The 18,043-nt window shown below is 35.7% G+C and overlaps 1 protein-coding gene across 2 annotated transcripts in view; it reads right to left on the bottom strand.

Annotated features, from left to right (window-relative positions):
- The window catches only part of Blm (Bloom syndrome helicase), a 46,169-nt gene extending 33,282 nt beyond the window's left edge, over nt 1-12,887 (bottom strand). Inside the window, exons 1-5 of one of the 2 annotated variants that reach the window (XM_069839085.1) lie at nt 11,668-12,887; nt 11,367-11,476; nt 10,942-11,109; nt 5,829-5,923; nt 5,379-5,577 (exon numbers count right to left, since the gene is read on the bottom strand). In XM_069839085.1, coding sequence (XP_069695186.1) covers nt 5,379-5,577; nt 5,829-5,923; nt 10,942-11,109; nt 11,367-11,476; nt 11,668-11,816 — 721 coding nt within the window. In that variant the 5' untranslated portion in view covers nt 11,817-12,887. The remainder of the gene's footprint in view (nt 1-5,378; nt 5,578-5,828; nt 5,924-10,941; nt 11,110-11,366; nt 11,477-11,667) is intronic. The other variant, XM_069839084.1, reaches the window with a different exon arrangement.
- Between the last annotated feature and the right edge of the window lie 5,156 nt (nt 12,888-18,043).

Genomic DNA, 18,043 nt, shown 5'->3' with positions numbered 1-18,043 from the left:
AGTAAAATTCTCATGTTTTTCCTAATAGTGTGTGGATTTTCTCCTAACATATTCACGTCATCCGCATAAACAAGAAGCTGATGTAACCAGTTCAATTCCAAACCCTCTCTGTTATCCTGGACTTTTCTAATGGCATATTCTAGAGCAAAATTAAAAAGTAAAGGTGATAGTGCATTTTCTTGTTTTAGCCCACAGTGAACTGGAAAAGCATCAGACAGAAACTGGTTTACATGGCTCTATTAATCTAAAGTATAAAAATTATTTTATAAGCTTAGGGGTACCTTTGTTTGTAATAGAAACAAATGTTGCTGAAGAATAAATAAAGCACTGTGCTTCGTGTTCATTTCCCCTGCTGTATAATATGTATACTTCTTCATTAAAGCATAAATGAATTTACATTTTATTTTCAGCATCCTGGCGCACGTGTTACAACTAAACAACTACTAATAAGCTTCCTGCTTCAATCTGAGACAACCAATAAGTAAATGAACTAGTGCAGTGTTTCTATTGCTGTCCACTACAGTATGCTTCAAAGTGTCATTGCACTGTTGCAACATTTTTGTCCACTGCCATGATAGCAAACACTATTGAATGACTATGACCTTTGACAATAGTCATGTTGCCATGCTGGAGTTGTGGTTAATTCCGTTCTTTTCCGAGTTGTTAACCCATTTTAAAACTAATTAATGTTGTTTCTCAAAACGTAGGACATTCGAAATTATTCAGAAATTCCCCCTGGACTGCACACAAGAAATTAAAATGTAATAATTAAATGTAATCTTCATCTTACGATGTTTGGTGACGTATATACGTCCGTTGATGTGACATATTAATGAATTTAAATACTATTATAGTCACAATCATGCCATGGTATGAAAGAAAAATTTCACAACCTCGAGCGGGAATCGAACCTGCGACTTCCTGTTCTCCGGTCAGGCGCTCTACCACTGTCACATCAACGGACGTATATACGTCACCAAACATCGTAAGATGAAGATTACATTGTAAAGTTTCTTCACACCCATAAGCAGTGCTGATTAGATCAGACGCTATGGACAGTACTCTAAAACAGAGTCGCCAGTATGGAAGGATAATTCCAAGCCTTTGGCGTGAGACGAACTCGATAGCTCAGTGGTAAAGCGCCTGACCGGAGAACAGGAAGTCGCAGGTTCGATTCCCGCTCGAGGTTGTGAAATTTTTCTTTCATACCATGGCATGATTGTGACTACAATAGTATTTAAATTCAGTAATAATTAAATTTAATAATAATTTATTTATTTAATCTGGCAGAGCTAATGCCAGTAGGCCTTCTCTTCCGCCCAGCCAGACTCTAATTCTAATTTAATACAATTGGTTATATAGTTATTACATTAATATCTAGACCATAAAACAACATGAAAGTAAATAATGAAAGTTGGATAAGTAATGTTAGTGCGACAATAATAAACATTGGTAAGAAATAGTGATGATAATAGTAATAATAATAATAATAATAATAATAATAATAGTAATAATAATAATGAGATAATTTAGATATTTATCTGTGATATATATAACCATTAAACATTGAGAAACCTGAAACAGCTATTATTGTTAACAAGAATTGTTAGAAAAATATTTCATTAGCCTATTCTTAAATTGGTTTGATGTCTGACAGTCCCTGACATTACTCAGTAGGGAATTCCAAAGCCAAGGAACAGCCACAGTGAAAGAAGATGAATATGAGGATGTTCGGTGGGAGGGAATGGATAATATTGAGGAGTGTTGTGATCGTGTGTCTAGGTTAGGATGGGTGGATAAATTTTGAAAACGAGACGCAAGATAGACAGGAGTGGAGAAATGCAATATGTGAAAGAGAAGGGAAAGACAGTGGATTTTTCTACAATCTTCTAGACGGAGCCAGGACAACATTTCAAGGGATGGTGTTACGTGATCAGCCCGGCGAATATTGCAGACGAAACGGACGCAGATATTATGAACACGTTGTAGTCTCTGCGCCGAAGTAACGCTCAGGTCAGTAAGCAGAATATCACAGTAATCGAAGTGGGGCATCACGAGTGTTTGCACCAGTAGCGGTCCGCGGTTACAAAGATTGGCAGTCTGCATGAAAAATAGTGTATTTAGCAAATGCATGCTATTTATTGCATCTAAATCGGATAACACGTGTAATTATACAGCTGCTTCTCGAAGTTGACTGTGCACCTGAAATTATACTCCAACCATCCGTGCGCTACACCTCTCCCACCTGGTACAACTAGTCACGTAGTGGAGATGTGCCCCACATGCTTTTCTAGTTTTTTAAGTCAAATTAACTAAATCATTCACTCCGGTGCACACAGTAGGCCAGAATTCAAATCTAACTGGAAAATATTGAATTTTTGACTGTTTTAAATAACGTTTTCTCGCTATATAGTCTCGAAGTACTAAAACTGATCTTCATAAATCTGTATGCCATCAATTTATACCGAACGAAATGCCAACAGGGCTGGCTGCTAAAAGTCGCTAAATGTAAGAACCCGATAGGCGAGTGCCAGACGGTTTATGGCGGTACTGATGTGAGGGTGATCTGTGTGTTGTTGATGTGGAGAAAAGTGTCTTTCTGTGATGGAAGTTTTAACAGAAGGTTCGTACTTCCTATTTCCATTATTCATACTTTAATTGTAGACGTGAAATATTGCCAGGGATGCGTTAAACATAGCTTTAAAATATTGCAGAATTATGTCTTTACTTAATTTTAAATTAGAGATACAAAAAATGTTGCACCAGGTGTCACCTTAAAATCTACATCAGATTATAAAGCAATCCTTACAGTTTATTACAAAAGTTAAGATTTGCTTGCGTTTGCTTGCCTTTTTCTTATATTTGCGTTTTTATTTCAGAGGTAGATCCCCATATCCAGTCCACTGTGATTCGGATGGACTTAAACGGGGTGTTGACTACTAAAAAAGGGTCTACTCAAACTCTCACTGATTTCGTAGTGACAAAATTAGAAATACAACATTGTTCCTAGGATATTATACGGTGTGTCGAAGAAGTTGTGCGCACATTTAGAAGTAATTTAGAAAAACGCTTGAAACAGTGCTCTAGGAAAAAGGACAGGTTTTTTCGTAAAGATTTGGAATGGTTAGTGAAATCAATGGACCACAGACATCCTCCTCCCTTCCCTCTATTTTTCCCACATGCCTGGCCAATTACTCCAGACTCTTTCTTCTATCCATTAATCAATTACTGTCAATATTTTAGTAAAACCTGAAACTTTTAAAAGGGGAATTAAATACACTGTAAATTCACAGGGCTAACGGCTTCAAAGCTGGGTACCTGGTTCAAATAAAGTACACTGGTACAACATTTAACATGGAGGTATGAAATAATTACTCTGCTTGCCATTAAAATTTCACTTTAATTTATGTGTCCCCAATTTAAAAAAAGGACATCAAATTTCCCCAAAGAGTTCTACAATAAATAAAAACTCGCCAAATGTCCAAGGATTTAATTCCATCCGTTTCAGGTGTAGGTAGACCTCAAAAATTGTTTGGAGAAAGTGGCATGAAAACAAGAATTAAATATGTAGGGTACGGTCTCTGAAAGATCAGCGTTCTTAAAGTGAATTAGTTCTAGCTACTCAATTGTCTTTGCGGGGTTCAGGGAAAAGAGATGCAACATACGTTCTACAACAAATCTCCACAAATTACTGAAAAAAGAGCATCAAAGTATACGATAGCCTATAATAAATCTCCAACTTTACCAAGACTATATACACCAGAGAAAGCATTACAATTTTTAATAGTTAACGTCACCAAACGTAAATACAATGTGCAGTGTTACCTATAGATTTTCCCAAGAAGCCCAAGAAGCTAGACATTAGAGCATTAGAAAGTACTGTGAAGATTATTCAAGAAAATTTTCACGAATTCAAACAATGTAGGATATCTTAAATCATCTTCTTGTAACTCCTGATCCTATCATATCAAGTATTTATCCGTTTTAAGAAAATAAGAATTCCTTTCCCGCTGAAGTGCGACAAATGTTGAAGGAACTCCATACTTACAGTGCAAGTGAAGACGTGCTTGTGACAAGAGGGAAGGATGATGAAGCGGACCAAGAGCAGCTGCAGCTGGAAGAGGAGGAGGAGGAGGGGGAGGAGGAAGAGAAAGAGGAAGGAAGATAAGGAGGACGATGATGCAGACAATGACTCCTCCTATTAGAGAATATTGGAAACTATAAGTTCACGAAAAGAACAAGCGATATAATTAAGTACCTAGTAGGCTCCATGAAAATAGTTATTCAAACTCGCACTCATAGCTCATTACTACGGATAACAATTCCATACTGGCTTATTATTATTCCATAAGCTCTTAGAAATCATTATTTAGTAAAACAGAATCATTTAAAATTATATTCCATACTTATTTAATTTGTTCCCGCTAGATTTGAATTCTGGCCCACTGTGCGGTGTTTGTCCATGTAAACAGAAGACTCGAGTGGGGGAGAAAGTGTTTTCATGAGTGAAGCAAAAACCAATCGTTTCCATTACACATTTCGGTATTAAAATGACTAGTAGGCTACATGATTTCCTCGACTTTTTCCAGAAATTTCAATATTTAAATTTTGTGTAGGATGTCCTAATTTCGTAAGTTAACATGCAATTTCTCTTTTAATTTCGGAAAGGGTTGGTCGATTAGGTTTTCATTTCATTCATTTTTAATATAAAATATTTCCTTAGACACACTGACTAATCACATTACACCACCCACAGTACTATAACACACTGGAACTGTAATGATATACAGTAGTCCAGAAGCCTGTGTGTTCTAACGCAGGTCATAAAGAGATGAGGGTGTTGGCGGTTCTTTTGTATATTCGGAGAGAGCTGCTTCGGTTGCAGCTCTAATGCAGTCTTATGGGATGGTGAAGAAAACCAGATTTCTGCTGCCGACTACCCTACGTTGAGCTTCAGGAACTGCCGATCACAGATCCGAAAAGTACACTACAGCTAAAATTCTCGAGCAGTTCAAGGCTCCTACAGACAGTAAAATCTCGAATCGAAGGAGAATTGTAAAAATAAATGAAACAATGAACTAGATTACATAAAAGCACGTTTTACATTTTTAATTTTTTCAGGTAAAGTTAAATGGCGGTTCTGCAGCTCTGCAGTTCTTATTGTAGAGCCGCCCCTGGTTTGCACTAACATTTTTTTCATGGAAAAGGGTAGAAAATTCTTCAATCGCCTAAATGTAGGACATGTTCAGGATTTTCTGGACGTCTGGTAATCCTATCAAAAGCTCAAGAGGATCTGCAAACTTGGGATGTCTAGTGTGGATCTAAATTCCACCAGTTCACTAAATATACTGTTTCTCTCAATTGTGACTATTACTTACCATTATTAATGTTCAAGTCTTTGGCTTCCTTAACAACTTCAGCAACAGCCACCTCATTTGAGTTGCCTCCCATGACCTCCAGCTCATCTTTTACTTTAATTTTCGATGTCTTTCTCTCGACAGGAGACTTTTTAGCATGACGAGAAGAGCAGGAGAGGACAGGTGATGACGATCGTTCATGTTCATCTCCATCAATTTGCTACAGAAGAACAAATTAAATTTTACCTCCATGTGTGTTAAAGTACATACAGTACAAAGTAATGCTTTCAAATTTTTCTGCATATGCAAACTTTATTTGAAACATTGATTGTTTCGTTTATAATACCGTTACATCATTTATGTAGCTCAATTGACTGGTGAATTAGCCAAGCCACTAAGTAACAGGTGATAGTGGTATGTATTTATATTTATAAATATCAGACATCACGGAATTTAAACATAAATACTTACCTTATCATCACCATGGACATCAATGCCAGCAAAAATGTCTCCTGCATCCGAAAATTCTGATGCACAATCATGACTTTCTGAAGTTTCATTGATTTCTATTAGTGAAAAAAATAACAAATGAACATATGAAATTTATAAGATTATAATTCTAACACAGTTGACACTCTAATATCCAGAACAACAGAGGTACATTAAATAAAAATAATGCAAAATCACAGATAATCTCAAAATACAGTAAAAGCTCGATATGGTATCAATCAATATAGTCTACTCCAGAACTGAGTAAAATGCTGTGAAAAATGTCTGCTGGAGAAAAAAAAAACATCAACTTGAAGTTGTTCTGTTTCTGCAGAGTTTTTTTTTCTTTCATTTATACATATGGGCTATTCCATATGAAATCGATCAGTAAAAAACCTCGCATTTTTTTAATTCTCTATTTTTTTCCCCATTTATACAAGGTGCTGAGGACAGTGCATTTTCAAAAATATACTATCGAAAGTCAAACGGTTTTCGTACTATTGAGCGACAAATTTAGCATATTTTATAAAAACAAGTCTCTTCCAGCACTCAGAACTCTGGAACCATTTACTGCAGAACATTGAATGGGAGTTCATTTTGAAGCTAACATTTGGTAGGTTATGTTAAGAAGCAATCCTTATTTTTATTGTATACAGAGAGACAGATAATCTGATTTTACTTACTTTTAGGCTTTTTGCCCATTTGTAAAAATGTAAAAAATATTGAGAAAAATCCTTGCATTATTAAGAGGGACTTCGGCATTGTTTGCTTAGTGGCTCGGCAATAAGTTTCGAGGGTATTAAATAAAATATTTTTACACGCCTAGACTTGAACGGTGCAGTACCGCACGCACTGGCCGAGAGCTGAAGATAAGCGAGTGTTGGGCGTCATTTTACTCCTGTGTTTATGAAAACTTGTGATAAAGCTAGCCCAGCTATGCGCTACTAGACGAAACATCACGTGTTTGTCTCCTGGCCTTGCTTGTCTCGGCTAGCTCCTGTCTCACAGTCAGCTGGTTAGTTCACGCGCATACTATTTATTTTCTTTATTTTATATTTTCAATACTTTCTTATCAACGATATACCAGTATGTGTTTATTTGTACTTTCAATGCAGAATCTAACCAAATATTTTAAAATATTTTTTCGTGGTCAAAGGCGTCTTAATGAAGAAAAATCTAAATTTCTCCATTTCCATAAAAAGTAAGAAAAATTGTTTAGATGTGAATATAAACTATAATTTCTCAGCATCAAAATAAACCATGATTTTGATCATTGGGTGAAAGGGTTTCGGAGCCACAACAGTTTAAAGTTGCTAATTCTATGAAAATACGATAAATTTAAATATTTTTAATTTAAACACTATGAAGTTCTGATGCCTCAAACTTTGCACAAAGCATTGTATCACAGTTCTCTACGTACAAAAATAGTTTCATTGTATTTAAAAATTGCAAGGTCAATTTTCTCTGTATTTCGGTCGATTTGAGATGGAATAGCCCATATGCAGTAAATTAGTCCTTAATTTTCATAAGTGTACAGTAAATAGATACTGCATTTTATGTTTGATAGAAGTTGCCACCTTACTTATCACTTCCTGATAAACTGCAGATAAGCTGTAATGCAGAGTTGAAATATGTCTCTCAACATCAAGCTTTTACTGTACATAAAATAATAGAGAAGTAATAAAGTAACTACAACCCTAAACACTGCACTGATATTATTAAATGTACATATAAGAGAAATGCTTTATCACTACAATGCAAGGCCTCATAGAGCTCGTTCAATAAATATTTAACAATTTTTTTCAATCTAACAACTTATCTTTAAAATAATGGACTATAAAACCATTACAATAAATAATAATCAAACCTAGACAAATGTTTTCAACCAAGAACTGGTCATCTTTAGGTCTACGTTAGTGACATGAATATAAAATGAACACAATATTTACTTAGAAATGTATACCAGTACACTTAGCGGCAAAAAGAATGGGCCGACTCTTGGTCGATAGAAATGCTAAGTTCTATCGTGCGGTTCACTCGTGTAAACGTAACCCAGTGCAAGGCATTGCTGTGGTATCTCTTCATTGAAAGTCGTCCATCTACAATGTAGTAAACCTTACGAGCAGTGTGTGGCCCAGTGGTGAGAAGTCTGACATCCGTACCGGAGGTTGTGAGTTCGCCTTCTGGTACAGTAAAATTATTATTATTTTTATTTTAACTTTTACTTAATTTATTAGTTTAAATGTGAAATGGCATTTGTTAACAAACTTCGTTATGCCTGCCTTGTAAAAATATTATTGCCCATCACCTGTGGGCTATTAATAGGTGAGACCTGGCGCGTATAAACACAAAAATACTTGTTTCACATCCTAAAAAACCGGATGCATATCACACACAAATAAATAATTAAATTAACAAAAACAAACAATTTTTTTAATATAGGCCTATTAACAAAACAAGACCTGTGGTGGGGACTAGTATCTCGTCCACAAACCACCTGCGTCAACAACTGCCCTCATTCTGCGAGGCATGGAGTCCACAAGATTATGGAACAGGTCTAAATTCTTGGCCATCTCCTCCCACGCATCTAAAACTCTGTCCTACAATTCCTCAGGTGTCCGAACGGGTGGTTGTTCTGCCCAATTAGAGCGTAGGATCCTTTTGACTGCAGCCCACAAATTTTGGATCGGATTCATATCTGGTGAATTTGGAGGCCAGTCGACTGGGTCGACATCACGCCTCCTCGTAAACCATCTTTGAATCCGGTTGGCGGTGTGTATGGGATGATTATCCTGCTGGAAGAAAAGTGTTCTTTCTGGATATAGTTTTCCATTGTATTAACAGATAGCAGTATTGCTTGAAAGAGAGAGGGAGGTTTATTATTTATTAGAGTTTGGGCATATTCTAAGAGATATCACCACATAATTATAGCTTTGCGAGACACATATGATGGCAAATTTGTAATTAAAAAAAGAAGATTGGGGGAGATTCGAACCTTGAGCTACTACTATCAACTTGTTCAATAGACCAATGCCGTAACGACTTACACTACTGTGACTTGTTAATATCAGTTCGGCATAATACGTCATTTTCCTGTTCATATTCGCTCTCGTTTATTTTGTATTTATCAATTTTATTATTATTTCACTCTTCAAGGGCCCTGGTGTATCTAGAATCAACCCGCCATTCGATTTTATTACATATTTTAAACTCTTAAACAAAATACAGCAAATTTAAATGGTTTAATATGTGTTACCTAGTGAACTATGGCTTTGACGAGACGAGCATGCGCAATGTTATGTCTCTGGAACTTAGAAATTGTCGGCCGGCCCATTCTTTTTGCCGCTAAGTGTACATATATACAAAGTCATGGTCAAGCAGCATGTAATTTTAAACAAAAGACAAAATTAAAAAGAAGTGAAGTTTCATACCCATTACGTTATTATTTCAGATGCCCATATACAAAGATCGATCAAGTTAGCTGTGCATAATTATTATAGGATAATCCACCTGCATCAAATGCCAAAGATATTGTATTATTACTTGTTTCAGCATAACCATTCATCATAAGATTTAATGTCAAACCTAATTATGCTATACTATGATGTTTTAGCTACATGGTAATTTTAATTCACATCTTTTTAATTTTAACTTTTATTTTAAACTATGGGGTGTGTGTGTGTGTGTGTGTTTTTTTAATTATAGTCCATTATTTTAAAGATAAGTTTGGTAATTAGTTACATTAACTAGCTCGCCTATTTCTTGCCGATAAATTCGAAAAAATCGTCGCATTTTCGCCTGAATTTTAAAATGCTTATAAATTTTTTGCTCACAAATACGTATATTCATTTTCAACCCAATTTCAAGTATAGGCTACAATATTCTGACACAAATTATTCGATGAAATAATTATAATTTCTCACTCTATACGAAGAGCAAATATAGCCTATGTCACTCTACATAAAATAATTTAAAAAAAATCTATGCTAACCTGGCTCACCTATTAGTTAACTTAACCTAACCTAAAGGCCTCCTCAAACCCATGTAGATTAACACAACTTAGAAAAAATATGGTACGTTAATTTAAACAAATTACCTTTCCTTATAACATAATGTTCAAATATATATTACACAAATGCGGAGACATAAATTTGTTCCACACAGAAATTAGTACCTACATATAACCTATTTTTCATACCTTTTTACTCGATATAAACCGAGGTAGTTAATCTACATAACTAATATAAGTTTTTAGACTGAAAAGATTGTTAAATATATATTTTTTTGTGTTTATTTTACGATGCTGATATCACCTACTATGTTATCTAGCGTCTGAAAGATATGAAGTAATAATGTCAGCGAAATGAGTTCAGGGTCCATCACTGAAAGTTATCCAGCATTTGCTATTAATGGGTTTGAGGTAAAACCTCGAAAAAAACCTCAACCAGATAATTTGTCTCAACCAGGATTTGAACCCGGGCCCGCTGGTTTCACAGTCAGGTATGCTAACCATTACTCCACAGTGAAGGACAAATATTTATTGAACTAGATCATAACTTACCTGAATAGGCTATATGACATATAATTTCTCACAGAGCTGGATTAACCAATTAGAGAACTACTTAGCCCCGAGTGATTTTCCTCTGTTTGGTTGGTTAAAAATGATTAAGAGGTTGAAGGTAAGGTGCAAAAGATGTGGCTGAGACAATAAACTAAAGTTTTCTACATTGCAGGTTTAAACACTCATAAGTGAGTGAATATTGGTAGAGGTTATGTTCACTAACTGTTCGATCATGACAGTGGTCACACACGGAGCAATTAGCATCTTGTAGAAATCGTAATTATGTGACTCATTTCCATTACATTTTATTTTAGAATAAGAAAGTACTATAATGTCACCCACAACATGGTTCAAATAACTAAAACTAAACTAGCTACTGTTACTTGTTAAAATAGGTGAGATAACATTAAAGATCTAGTAAAGATTAACGTAAAAAAATTTTAGTCCTGTTAAGAGTAAAAAACGTATGCATACGTATTATTGCTAGAAGGCTATATTATGTTAGTAATAAATCACAGAATGTGAGAGACAAACCATTTTTGAAATCATCACTTTTTAACTCAACTGGGCCTACATCTTCTTCGTTGGCTTTGTTACTTTCAGTTTTAGGAACTGTTCGCCATCCACGGGTAATAAAATCATCATCTTCTGTCTCTTCATTTTCATTTTTATGCGAATTTGGATTAGGGGATGAACATTTCCCTGAAAATATAACCAAATCATCAGCAAAGAACAATGAAAAAATTTCAACAGGAAGCTGACAAAGATATAAAATGCACATAGTTAATTTCACCTAACTGTTCACAATGCAATCTGTTTTGCAGGCTCGAAGGCTCAAATCCATTTATGGAAATAAAATGGTTCTTAAATTACAATGTTCACTGTTTAACTTCGTTCTTTTACAGCTTATCACACATATTATTATAATATATAGGCCTTGATAGCTAAATATTTATTACCTTTCGGGAGAGTTGTACTTAAGTCAAAATCATCGTCAGGATCACTTTCTTCTATAAATTCAACACTACTATCCAAACACACGGGAGGACGTCTTTTCTTTCCCGTAATACTACAGCAAAAATACAACACAAAATTATGACATAAATGAAACACCAAATACTATATAATTAAATCACCTTATCTAACCTCAATGTTTGTATACAGCAATTAACTGCACTATTTCATATCTTGTTATAACATTTTTACTCAAATTAATTCTAATTCTACGTACATATTCACCCTATTAGTTTTTGAACTTACATGTCATCTGTGTCTTCGTTTTCTTCAATTTCAGTTATAACATCTGCATTTTGGGAAGATTGACTGTTTGACTTAGAAAAAAAATTAGTCAATTTGACTTGTGACTTTCTTCTCATAGAGAGGGATTTTCTCGACTGAGAGGAAGACATTATTTACAATAAATTGCATACTCGTAAATATTTATATCTCAATTTATTTCCTCTTGTCAATTTCTGGCGCGTTAAAACAAAAACACTTCGCCGCCATCTGTGATATATCGATACTCGAACGTACTCGTTTTTTTTCGCCAGTCAGAATCCACAACTATATAGGGCGGATGAGACGACATCTCTATGCAGTATTGGTTACTTTTTAATAAAAACATCTTAAAAAAAACATACAATAATAAATTGTCTCTGAGGTGGAGAATTACATCAGTTAACCAAATCAGAGAGAAATATCGCGATTTCTGTGGTGCATTAATCACAGTATATACTGTACCAGTATATTCGATTCTGATTTTAATTATTTATTGCTATTATTACGTATGCATTCATTTTTATATCGCAATAGAGAAGCTGAAAGCTAGTTCTTACGGCAAAATTCTATGGGGACAGAATATAATAAATAATTTATTTTGCTGAAGTAATTATAGAAATTAACAAAAAAATATTTGAAACAAAAATATTTCAACCCAATGCCTGAAGACACTAATTTTTTGTAAGAAAATGGTCATAGTTAAGTTATAGAAATTAAGTTCTATTATGTACGTATACACAGATTATTTATTTCATTATTTATGTATTTATCTATTTACGGCTTTGCGTGTCTCTGTCTACAATGCTAGAGCGCTGATCTTCCATCTAGGCGGCCAGAGTTCGATCTCGGTCAAGGTATGGATGGAATTTGCGATGTTGCAAAGGGTTTTTGTCGGAGTACTCTCGTGTCCCTCTTTCATTCCACTACCCTAATTTCATTTATCATCTGTACCGGTAATAGAAAAATAGGCTGGACTGATGTCTGAGCGCAGTATGAGGTTTCCGATGCTGATCTATTATACGGGACTCACATCACAAAAGAAATGCATCAACTGTTACTCACTCCAAAGCTACTTCTAACCACGCCCCTATTCTCCAGCTTCCGAACTGATAACATCCACAGTAAAAGCACAGTCTACTATATACAGTCACGAAGCTTGAGTTTTGAGGATACTAGAAACAATAGACTGTGACGGTACTATTTTGCATTGCCTGTAATGAGGCGATATTAGCGATCCCAGTGGTGAGCAACTACCTAATGTTTGCATATTTACTACGTATTGTATTGTATTGTATTTATTAACATTCCATGGTATTCGTACATGCTTACAGCTAGAATATGGAACAAGTCAAAAAACTTAATACTATTATAAAATCTTAATTTATAGTCACAGTCTAGATGAAATATATATATAGACGAGATTTACAATATAGTCTACTAGCACAACACAAAGTTTTAGTATCAATTTCATGAAGTGTTATTGAATGTCATGAATTCACCTACACAATAGAAGGCGTGAGAAATTAGGTACTTCTTTAATTTGGCCCTAAATAATTTTATGTTTTGAGTTTCATTTTTTATTTTTTATTTTATTTTATTGGGTTATTTTACGACGCTGTATCAACATCTAGGTTATTTAGCGTCTGAATGATATGAAGGTGATAATGCCGGTGAAATGAGTCCGGGGTCCAGCACCGAAAGTTACCCAGCATTTGCTCGCATTGGGTTGAGGGAAAACCCCGGAAAAAACCTCAACCAGGTAACTTGCCCCGACCGGGATTCGAACCCGGGCCACCTGGTTTCGCAGCCAGACGCGCTGACCGTTACTCCACAGGTGTGGACTTCATTTTTTTATATCGATAGGGAGGCTATTAAAAATTTTTACTGCCATATAACGCACTCCTTTTTGATAGCACAATACACTTGCCGATGGAGTATGAAAGTCATTTTTTTGTCGTGTACTGTTGAATTAGTTACAAAGTTTTCACGATTACGTATTGAGCTTCGCGACTGTATATACTAGACTGTGGTAAAAGCTTCATAAAAACATTAACAATCGCTATACATGTATTAACCCTTGCAGTAGCTGAATGGTCAGACCTTTAGCATGTCAACACCTCTTATCAGTTCCACTACATCCAGGGTTGTTCTGGATTTTAATGGCGTGTCCTGGATTGAGTTATATTTGTCCTGGAATGTAAAAAATTATTGAAAAAAAAAGTCATTTTTTTTCATTTCTATAAAATTATTTTAAAAATTCCTTATTCAGTTTTTAAGATCTCGTCCAACCTATGTTGAATGTCATTATTGCCGCCTGGCGAGTCCTATCGGACTCCATTGAAATAAAACGATAGTACCACAGCCTAGTATATACAGTCACGAAGCTCAATACGTAGTAAATATGCATCCATAGATGGTTGCTAACCATAGGATCGCTAATATCGCCTCATTACAGACAATGCAAAATAGTACCGGCACACTCTATTGTTCCTAGCACCCTCACAACTCAAGCTTCGTGACTGTATATACTAGACTGTGATAGTACTAGAGTATGTATTAGGTACTATACAATATTTTTATTTTTAGTCTCTTTGGAAGTTGATTTATTATTAATTGGATTTAAACACTGTGGGCCATATTCATAGACATTTTTAGCGCGGGCTTCCGGTGGATGATCAGCGTTTTTCGTATTCATAAACCAGTGTTAGCGATAGGATATGATTTGAATTCTGTACTAGTAACCAGTGGATAGCCGGGGCTAGCTTAGTACGCTCGTAGCGCGTGCTGCGAAATGTCTATGAATAGCACCCTGTATTACCGTGCATTTTTTTATATATATAGATCAGGCTGTTATATGACATTTTTCCAGACTCTATCAACAATTTAAAAGAAATTTCATAATCTAGCAAAAATGTAACAAATTAAAATCTTAGGCTCCAGTTGAAATACATAAAATCAATTGTATTGCAAATTTAATTATGAATTTAAATGTTTAGTGACGTTAAGGTACGCAATATCATCATTTGTCCTGGATTCCTGATGGAAGAATCTGGCAACCCTGACTACATCCATCCGTCCACACCTACGGTTGGCGCGACTGACCGCGAAACCAGGTGGTCCGGGTTCGAATCCCGGTCGGGGCAAGTTACCTGGTTGGGGTTTTTTCCGGGGTTTCCCCTCAACCCAATAGGAGCAAATGCTGGGTAACTTTCGGTGACTGACCCCGGACTCATTTCACCGGCATTATCACCTTCATTTCATTCAGACGCTAAATAACCTGAGATATTGATACAGCGTCGTAAAAATAACCCCCCCAAAAAGCTGACTACATCTCCACTCCCAGCTTCCCCTGTCATGTTACCCTCCGACCAAGAACGATGAGCTTCGTCCCACACTAAGTTTTAAGAGCTTGAGGCTCCAGTCTCTGGGTTCGGGCTATCGTCAATAGATGACAGGACCTTATCTACAGGGCCCAGGAAGGATGGCCCACCTGTCAGCGTCGGATTCACGAATGCCATGAGATCATTCGTCGGACTTAGACAATCATCGCATATAGGGCGTACAATAAGTCTAACCCAGCTGTGACCAAAACTCGAGCTGCAGTGATTACATGCGACAGACAGCCTATGAAGTAAGGAGACGGAGGAAAGGTAGTTGGCATGAAAACTGCAACCACTGGTGGTTCCTGTACTAACTTCTTGATCAATCCCGCTGATAAAATCTCAAGTTTTGTTGTATCAGTAATGCCATTGCTGTTATCAAGAGCCAGTGAATAATATAGATTTTTCTTGCTTCTTTTTTAACCTTCCTCTTGAATATAATCAGGAATTTTCTAAATTTTTCTCTAAATATTTGGTCGAGAAATTCGTAGTTTTTCAAAATTAAAAACTTTTTATGGACAAGTTATTTAAGCTGTTTTAATCATTAGTCTTTTGAGAAATTCTGTTCTATTAAAAGGCTTTAGAGGACGAGATATTTCAAACCCCATTAGGTAGCTGACTTCCTTACATTTATTTATCTCATCTTTCTCTTCCTGGCTATGTTTTAAGACATGTCAATTCTTGACGTTTAACAGTTCGTTGGCACATAATATTGAATCAGTTTTTCTACAATATTATTATTAAATGAATATCTAATAAATAGTTACCCTCATTTAAAGATTAAGAAGATTAAAACTGAGATAAAACCTAATAATTTTATCCTTCTAGGGAGAAGATCTAAAAATATCAATATTCATGCACGTACAGAAGAATTATAGAAACACATACTTAGTGGCCAGTAATAATAATAATAATAATAATAATAATAATAATAATAATAATAATAATAATACATTATTATGTGTGGCAATTAATGATTCTATATACTCCTAATTGAACCGTTGAGCAAAGTAAACATATTACATTTTGTCCGACAGAACAACAAAAAAGTTCTCCTTCTCATTCTTTACGAAACCACCTCTTACTGCTTGTAGAGACAGAGTTTGTAGAGCGACATGATACCGCCACTGCTTGTCTTCAGTACGTGAATGAAACACACAGCAACGTACAGGAAACTCCTCGTACCCGTTTGAATGTCTGTGATTACACGATGTAATCACGACACCAGCTTTGGTCACCGCAGAAACCGATCTAAGTGCAAAAGTCCATCCAGTCAATCAATTTAACGGCTTTTCAACAGCAGAATTTATTCAGGTCATAGTGTGTTTGTTAACTGAAGAAGAAACATTAAGGAAGGAAGTGTTCACTTGTGTACACGATTCCCGACTTCGTTTGGAAATACCAGAGAAAACCACGAAAGCCATCGGTCAGTATAGGACTGAAACATTAAGCCCATCATGCCAAGATGTTTGGTGCGATCTTTTCCACGACAGTTCTATCGCCTCACGAGTCCAATTGAACTGTACAAATAGACTGAAGTAAGAACCACGCCGCGAAGGTGACCCTAATGCTTTCAACCTGTATAAACAAACGAGTTTGTTGTTCCTGCCTCATGCAGCACAGCTCGGGTTACTGATGCTCATTTGTTTATGTTGTCATGTCAACGTCACTCAGCCGCGGGACTCAACTCGTGGGGCGCAGTGCTCTCTCGTCAACCACCAAGACTACCAGAGGATCTAGGATCAAAATACCAGGGGCTCGAAAATCACTCAGAGTGGAAATTACGACTGTGGTTTCCAATCTCGACTATGACGTGGATAATAATGTCCGACGTCATTGTGATGTTCTATGCTGTGCGTGGATTTGTCAACAGTAATCTCACTAGACGTTTTGATTTATCTAGAGAAAATCAAAACTCGAGTGGGATTTAATTGACTATTACACGATTAGAAGAAAGTATATAAAGATTAGAAGTAACGAAGTACTCCAATACAATAAAATATTCATTGACTTACGAAAATACAACTGTCTTCAAATGTATTATTGTACCATCTCAACATTACAAATATTACGCTAGATGCATGCTAGATGGCAGTAGTGAACAATGCCTTCTCGTTGCGAAGTTCTCGATCTATTATACACGATGGCAATGTTACTAGTCAAGAAGGCTTTGTAAATTCAGTTTCATTTTTATTAAAATGCAACATTCCACTTCAATTATCCGGATCCCAGTAATCAACATCACTTGACAGATGATTTTCAATAAATCTTAATATTAAACAATCTCTGATACGTGACTATCCATAATATCATATAGCAGAAGCTATAACATAACCTAATATACACAAGTGTTAGAAAAGTTTTAATTAACGACGATGACATAAAAAATAAACATGAATAATTTTAAAAGGAATGATTATTGAATGTACAATTTTCAAATTTGAATGTGGTTGGTGGTTCAATTGATGTTATATTGGACGTGTGCGTAATAGAAGTGGAACTCGTTGATTTAGGCCTACATGGTGTATTCAACTTATTCAGGATTTCCGAATGGTGCTCTTCATTTATTTGTAAATCGGATTTCAGAAGATGCATAGGTATGATCAGTGATTTTTATTAATTCTTGTTCTTGAATGCCAATGCGAGTCATATTTGAAACTGCTGTGCATCGACTGGAGTGGTTTGTAATTATATATATATATACATATATATTTGACGTCCAGACCAGCGCAGTTTCAAATGTTGGCAAACAAAGAAACAAATGCAAGGGACGCGATAAAATTAAACAAATGCTAGGGACGCGATAAAATTGTGCGATAAGCAGCCATGATTGGTTGAAATACGTCCTTTCGTACCGTTTTATTGGTCAAAAGTAGTATGACGTAGTAAGAGTGTAATAGTCTTTTTAAACTCATTTTATAAGACGAAGCATAGCTCCACCTACATAGGTATGTTAATACACATTTTCTCAGAGGGAA

The sequence above is a fragment of the Periplaneta americana genome, chromosome 11, assembly GCF_040183065.1.
Source record: "Periplaneta americana isolate PAMFEO1 chromosome 11, P.americana_PAMFEO1_priV1, whole genome shotgun sequence".
Lineage (NCBI taxonomy): Eukaryota > Metazoa > Arthropoda > Insecta > Blattodea > Blattidae > Periplaneta > Periplaneta americana.
The sequence above is the reverse complement of the archived record's forward strand: the minus strand, read 5'-3'. Positions and strand labels throughout refer to the sequence as shown.